The 7,488-nt window shown below is 51.3% G+C and overlaps 1 protein-coding gene across 1 annotated transcript; it reads left to right on the plus strand.

The window, feature by feature from the left end:
- Positions 1-580: 580 nt before the first annotated feature.
- On the plus strand, positions 581-7,132 carry RND1 (Rho family GTPase 1). Its single transcript, XM_039882165.1, has 5 exons — positions 581-812; positions 1,600-1,687; positions 4,302-4,411; positions 5,270-5,404; positions 6,037-7,132. Exons 1-5 carry the CDS (start codon positions 693-695, stop codon positions 6,280-6,282), a joined length of 699 nt encoding a protein of 232 aa, XP_039738099.1. The 5' UTR covers positions 581-692; the 3' UTR covers positions 6,283-7,132.
- Positions 7,133-7,488: the final 356 nt, after the last annotated feature.

Raw genomic sequence — 7,488 nt, forward strand, 5'->3', positions numbered from 1 at the left:
TTTAATTAAAAAAATTGTGTGTGTGTGTGTGTGTGTGTGTGTGTGTGTGTGTGTAAGGTGATTCTGAGGAAGAGACTCGGGATTTGAAAGGGGAACAAAAGGAGCTGATAAAGGGGTATAGCAGGAGCTTCTGGGAGGGGAGGACAGAGAGGGAACTGGTTGGGATGGAGATTAGAGGGAACAAAGAGGTCAGAGATCTCTGCCCCCACCCCCACCCTGGGGTGCCACCTGTCTATAGTTTAGGCAGGTCCTGTTCTTCTGGGACAGACCTTCAGCTTGACCTCGCTTTCTGCGTTCATGGCTAGTTTGTTTTTGTCACTAATTGGTAGACACTCAAGATTATTAAATTTAGCTTCAAGTCCTTTCCCCCCTCCCTAATATAAATGTAAAACAGCGTGGGAATCCCCTTTCAGAGGAAGCAACGGTTTAGCTTTAAGAGAAACGGAAGGGAAGAAGAGGGCGCTGACTCAGATCCTCCGACCATTGGCTCCTGGAGGGGATCCCATCTCAGGGATTGGCCTTGGCAGAGTCCGCCTCCTCTTGTGATTGGCTCCTCCAGGTATATATAAGTGGGCTGTGCTGGCCTCAGTCGGAGCGAGGCAAGGAATTTGCCTGATAGTGTGTGCTGAGACGCACGGGGCGCAACCCTCTCCTCTCTGAACCCGAGTCCAAGTCCCGGGGAGGCTGCAGCCATGAAGGAAAGACGGGCCCCACAGCCAGTCGTGGCCAGATGCAAGCTCGTTCTGGTGGGGGATGTGCAGTGTGGGAAGACAGCGATGTTACAGGTGTTAGCGAAGGACTGCTATCCCGAGGTGAGCTGCCCGCCCGCCCCCTGGCCAGCTTTTCTCCTTGCCCACCTGCCCGGGGCGGGGGGGCCGGGTAGCTCCCCAGCTGCCAGGGAAGCTCTCTCTCTCCACCCCACCCCAACCCATTCTCAGCCGCTTTCTGGCTGGAGGACCGCCCTACCTTAGCTTCCCTTGAGACCTGTTCCACTTCTGCCGCCCCGCTGGCTCCTCCTCACCTCTTCACCCATAGGCGCCGATCAAATCCCCTCCTATCTCCCCTTTATCCTGGAGTCTGCTCTCTGGAGAAGGGCTGGAGGCATTTGAGAAGCTGGAGTTTCTTGACGCAGTACCTGCCCATTCTTTCACCCCAACCTCAAAGGTTGGGTAGGCAGGGCCCTAGGCAGGCTCCTGCTGCCCCTTTCTGTTGTTCTGCTGATCCAGGGGCTTGGGTGGGTGGAGAGAGCTGGAACTGGCTTGCTGAAATTGGAGAGGTCAAGATTAATCTGGGGGGAGGGACTCTCTCTCCTCTGCCTCACCTACCCTCCCCCATCCCTCCCTCCCAGACCATCTAAAATACGAAGTGCTCGTCCCTGGCTTGAAGTCATTCACATTGCTTACTTTGATGGAGCAAAGCGCTTGTGCCTCCACACTCCCCTCCTTCCTGTCCCATGTGGTCCCTCCTGCCCCAGGTATCCCCTCCTTTGGCCACTTTAGTATCTCACTAGGGTGAGTAGCTTCTTGTGTAGCCAGTAGTAACCATAGGTTTACGAGGGCAGAGGGGACTAGGGTGTGAATAGTTCCTCTCTTTTCACAGACATATGTGCCCACCGTGTTTGAGAATTACACAGCCTGCTTGGAGACAGAGGAACAGAGAGTGGAGCTCAGTCTCTGGGACACCTCCGGTAAGACAGCTGACCCCGGATTCCCCCCTTCCCACCTCCACTGGTCTGCTGCAGCTGCTGTCTTTTAGACGGGGAGAAGGAGTATGGTGCTTGCCAGGAAACTGAAAGAAGGGGACCTGAATAGTCCCCCTTTAGGTGTAGGGGGAGGGGCCTGGTCAACTCAGTTGGCTGGTCCAGGGGTGCAGAATGGATGAACTCCAGAAGCCACTCACTTCTCTGGGTCTAGCTCCATCCTTGAAAGGGCTGGACACTGGATGGTAAGGTGAATGGACTCCTGAAATTGCAAGGGGACAGTCAGACAGGGTTTCTCCATTTCCACTCCCTGCCGTCCCCTGACCCCCCATAGCCTTTACTGCCTTGGAGCAAAACCAAGTAAGAGGCAGGAGACAGTGTTGCTGGAGGCAGTTGTGGCTGAGGCAGGGAGACAAGACTGCTTTGGGGGAAATACTGCTCCTACCTCTGTTTTCTCTCCTGCATTCCATCTCTGGCCACTGCTGTCCGCCTGCCGCAGCTCAGCTCCACTGTCATACTGCTGCGGCTCAGGGCTGAAGTGATGCATCATCGATGTTCTGGAGGGTGGGGGAGATGGCTTAATGTGGGGCAGAGTCACATTATAGATAGTGGCAAGAGGTGTTGGTTCTGACCATTTTCACCATTCTGGGCTGAGGTAGATGATGCCCTGTCTTTCTGGAATGTAGGAAGCAATATTTTCCCAGCCTCTCAACCCTAAACACTCGGTGCTAAGCTATCCTTTGCTTTGATTCTGACCCCTTCCCATTATCTCTTTACCCCAGACCTTTTTTAATAGACTGGGCTCAGAGTTGTAATTAAGGATTAAAAGCCAGGAATCAGAGAAAGAAAATAACATCCACTCCTCTCTAAAAATGCATATTTAGGCTGAGTTTAAAGAGGAACTAAATCACTAGGGGTTCCTGTTATACACAATAAATATGCTGTCCTGCTCCTCCAAAGAACTGTTGTTCCCATGATCCAGTTTTGAGGTCTGAACAGATTTGGGGTAGGGGAGAGGTAAACAGAAAATGAGACTTCCCCTTGCTCCCTCTCCCCAAAACAAACAAAAATTCCTCAACCTGGTATACTTTCCTTCTGTGCAATTCCAGGGGTTGGGAGGCAGGGTTCTGGTTATCCCGTACTATGCTGTGCTGGATCCAATTGGAATGCAGTTGGCTGCATGATGTATGTTTTTGCATCTGCTGCACTCTGCCCACCTTTCAGTCTTCCCAGAATCTTACTGCAGCTCATCTCTATTCGCTACCACTGCCCCAAAGCACCACTCCCCCCTACTTCCTGCTGCTTCTCCTCTCCTCCCACAATCAGAATGCAGCCTTTGAATCCCAATCCGGATAATGGAAAATCAGCAAGGTGGTCTTTATTTCCCTGTGTTGCATTCCCATTCCAACCCCTCCCCCCAGTTTCCAAAAGGATGCATACTAACAGTCATCCTCAAACTCCCTCTTTCAAATTAGGTGCCCATAAAGGAAGGAGGAAGTGGCAGCTGAATGTGGGATGGGGCTTCCCAACAGTGAGGCCACGGTTGAACCTGTTCCCATTATTCGCTTGCTGGTCTCAGGGAAAGGGATCACTTGGAGCCAGAATGGAGGCCTCTCCCTTCCCTCTTTCCAGTGCTGCAGTGTTCCCTTTGCTCAGTGCTGTGTGATAAGACCCCACCTCAGAGAGGGGATGGGGGAGGGTTCCTGAAGAAGCAGGCAGCTATTCCAACTCCCCTTTACTCTTTTTTTCTTTTTAACAACCAACCCCTCCCCACTTGGATTCCCCCCAGTTTCCATGGCGATTATGGTGCAGGGAGAGGGGCTGCTTGCTATTCTGAGCACGAATTGTCTGAGTTCCAAATCTGCTACTGTTCCTTCTCCAGGGTGGAGAGGGGCAGGCTGAGCCTCTAGCATTCACCTATATTGGACCACCCGGGTCTGCACTGCCTACCCTAGCTTGAGCCTCTAAATCCCTAGCAATTGGTGCTGCTGTCTTTAAGACTGCTTTCCTGAGATCTAGGGTCACAAGGACTACAGCTTTCTTGCCTTTTTCAGTATAAACTGATTTGGGTAGAGGAGGAGCGGGGCACTCAGTCACTACCAGCCTCCTAGAGTTCTGACCCCATGGCAAAAAAGCAGGGCAGCTAGTTATATAAGTCAGGTTTGTTTCTTCATTGGGGAGACCCTGGAGCAGAAGAAAGGAGCAGAGGTTGGGCAGCAGTCAGATTCTAGAAAAGAGGAGACCTTAAACAAGCCTTGGTCTCCATAGGGGTGGGTACATTGTCCTCTGGGACTCTAAGAACTGGCAGACCTTAAATTAAGCCCATTGTAGGAGACCCAGACAGGGTTCAAATTATGCTCCACTCCCCCTTTATTTTGCCCTCTTTTCGTTTTTCCGGGCTAAGGAAAATGATATACTTGCACTGCCTTCTGACAGTTGGTCAGGTCCCGAGCTTTTAGGCTGCAGCAGCTTCCCCTAGGAGATGGGTGGGTCCAACTAACCTAAGAGACCAAGAATGGTATTCCCAGGGCTCTTGGGGCTTAGGGCCTATAGGGGAGGGAAATGCCATGGCTCACCATAAGCTCTTTTTCCCCTACATCAGGATCTCCCTACTATGACAATGTCCGTCCACTCTGCTACAGTGACTCGGATGCAGTATTACTATGCTTTGATATTAGCCGTCCAGAGACAGTGGATAGTGCACTCAAGAAGGTAAGTCTAGATAACCTCTACAATCTTTAGTTCAGCTTGAGAACAAAAAAGAAATCTTAGGGACCTTGTCTTCTAATTTCCTCTTGTGTACCAGGAGAAAACTAAGGCCAGGAGAGGAAGAGATTTGCCCAAGGCCACACTATTAACTACAGCTCTGGAACTAGAACCCAGATCTCCTGCCTGGACCACTGTCCTATACTGCTCTGACAGAGGCCAGCAAGGGAGGGTGGTGTTGAAGACCCAGGAAGTAAAAGATTGAGAGTCAGAGACCCTTTTGGTGATATGATTTGAGGGTCTTTTGGAGGCAGCTTAAATATACCTTGATCCCAGGCTACTAGAACTGGGCAAGCCGGGTAGGCCTGAGCAGAACTGCTTGTAGGTAATGCCTAGCTAGGGCTGCATAGCAAGATCTGCTCACATCGAAGAGTCCTAGGATACCTTGTGGAACCAGCCTAGTTTCCGAGAAGGCTCTGGGACTGTCTCCTTCCTTTGGGAAGAGACAGGTTGGCTTCTTCCTGGCTTTCTAGACTTGTGGAGCCGTTTGACTGGGTTGAGGGGGCAGACCCAGGCCCGTATGCTTGGCAGAGAGGGGGAAAAGATATGCCCCTGTGCTCTCACTGGCGACTGGGCTGTTGAATGAGGGAATGGGCTTTTGGGTCAGCACTCCTGTGGCCTTAAAGTACTCATGGGCAGGAAGATGATGTAATTAGTGCAGTGGTGATGCTGTGACTCAGAGGGAGAGCTGAGCTGGTGATAAGCTGGGTAGTATGTTGCCAACTGGCTACTCCAGGTATCTGTCAGGCACTGACTCTCTTTTTTTCCTCCTTCCCCCAACTTTCTTCTTTAATGGCTCTTCAGTGGAGGACGGAAATCTTAGATTATTGTCCCAGCACCCGTGTTTTGCTTATTGGCTGCAAAACAGACCTGCGAACAGACCTGAGCACTCTGATGGAGCTGTCTCACCAGAAACAGGCACCCATCTCCTATGAGCAGGTGTGTGCGCGCGTGCGCTCGCCGTTGTGTGTGTTGGGCGGCAAGACTCCAGACAGAGGGCTTGAAATGTGGCCCTTGCTCAGACTCTCTTGCTATGGCCAGAGAAAATGGTATTTTGGGGGGCCATCTGTGATAAGCAAACGACTCACCTGAATAGAGGTGGTGGGTACCTGTGTTCCCTGATTTATGTTATAGGTTGGCAAGTGAACCATTCCTGTTTGTGCCAGTGTTTCTCAGAGTTTTTTTTTTTTTTTTTTTTTTTGTGGACCACCTGCATCAGAATAACTAGAATTTCTTATGCATCTGGGAGTATAAGGTTCATTTTTTAAAAAACTAGTGTTTCACATTAGACTCATCTGCAGAGTTCTTAAAAGTACTAATGCCTAGGCCCTACTCCCAGAAATTTGATTTACTCGTTCTGGCATCAATGTGGTTTTAAAAATGTCTCAGGTGATTCTAAGGTGCTGTCAGGCTTCACCTTTAGAAAATAATTAAGCAGATAGTGGTGGTAGGAACTGGCAGTTGGATCTCATCTGGAGTAGCCCTGGGGAGAACCACTAACCACAGCAGGAAGTGTTTCTGAGCCATTTGGACCACTGCACTGATGACCTTACTCCCCGCTCCCCCTGCAGGGCTGTGCAATAGCCAAGCAGCTGGGTGCGGAAATCTACCTGGAAGGCTCAGCTTTCACCTCAGAAAAGAGTATCCACAGCATCTTCCGGATGGCATCCATGGTGTGTCTGAACAAGCCCAGCCCGATGCCCCCGAAGAGTCCTGTCCGGAGCCTCTCCAAGCGACTGCTCCACCTCCCTAGCCGTTCGGAACTCATCTCTTCTACCTTCAAGAAGGAAAAGGCCAAAAGCTGCTCCATTATGTGAAGTGGGGGTTGGAGAGGGGAGACAACCTCCCATTTCCTCTCTTGGGTTGCAGAGGCAAGGGGAGAGGGAGGATGAGACAATTTAGGACACTGGACACGAGTTTTTCAGATGGCCACGGTGAGGGCTTGGAAGGAGACAGGAAATGGGACGAGGAAAGAACCAGGCCCAGCTTGAGGACCTGACACTGAGAAAGAACCATCACACCCCAAGCCAGGCACTAGGTGGTGGAGGAGGTGGCTGCCCCAGTGCCCCCACTCCAGAAGAAGGAGAGGTGTGGGGGTGTGGGGGGCATGCTGGCCTCATGGGCTTGGGGGCCTAAAAGAGCCTCACTTTCAGCATCATGCCTCTTCCACCCAATGTTTCCATGCAGGCCAGGGGATGGGAGGGGTCCCTCAGCCCTTCCCTTCCCCTCTGAGGAGGCTGCAGAGGAGTGGAGAGTGGGGAAGCCATGAGGCAGCTCCCTTGGGAGCTGAGCCCAGGTGCTTCATATCTGAAATCAGAGGGGCAGGAGCTGGTCGGAGCTAATAAGAAAGAAACCCCATCTTTGCATAGCCCACACCTCATGGAGAGGTGACATCGTACATTCACTTGCTTCTCACCTAAGTTCCCAGCGTCCAAGGGAGAAGCCCCAGACCCCCTTCCCTTGCAGTGTGGGGGTGGTGGTACTGCAGGGGGCAGGGCTGGGTGGGAGTCACCAGACTTTTTCTGCCCTTAGGGCAGTACAGCTGGCGTTTGTTTTATAGACTCTTGTCTTTGGAATGGGGGGAGGGGGGAGTGTTTCAATCTGTTATATGTTCTGTGTTTAAAGAAGAAAACCTATTTATTAATGAAAAATATAACATATAAAGAAGTTGGCTCCATTTTCTTAGTTTCTTTGTTTCCTTTGGTCACTGATAATGAGGAAAAAGCTATCCTGGGGTTCTTTCTGTGGATTGCAAAGTAGCTGCCTCCACTGTTTCCTGGTAACTCCAAGAATCTCTTCCCTCTCCCCTAACCCTCACTTCATCCCCAACCCCATCCAAGTCCTAAGCCAATGAAGATCTCCTTAGCCCTAGAGCAGGGTTTCTCAGCCTTGGAACTAATGATATTCTGGGCTAGATAATGCTTTGTTGTGGGGAGCCGTCCTGTGCATTGGAGGAGGTTTAGCAGCATCCCTGGCCTCTACCTGCTAGAAGTCAAGAGTGCCTACCCCGCCAGGTGTCACAA

Source organism: Pteropus medius, unplaced genomic scaffold (genome assembly GCF_902729225.1).
Source record: "Pteropus medius unplaced genomic scaffold, Ma_sr-lr_union100, whole genome shotgun sequence".
Classification (NCBI taxonomy): domain Eukaryota; kingdom Metazoa; phylum Chordata; class Mammalia; order Chiroptera; family Pteropodidae; genus Pteropus; species Pteropus medius.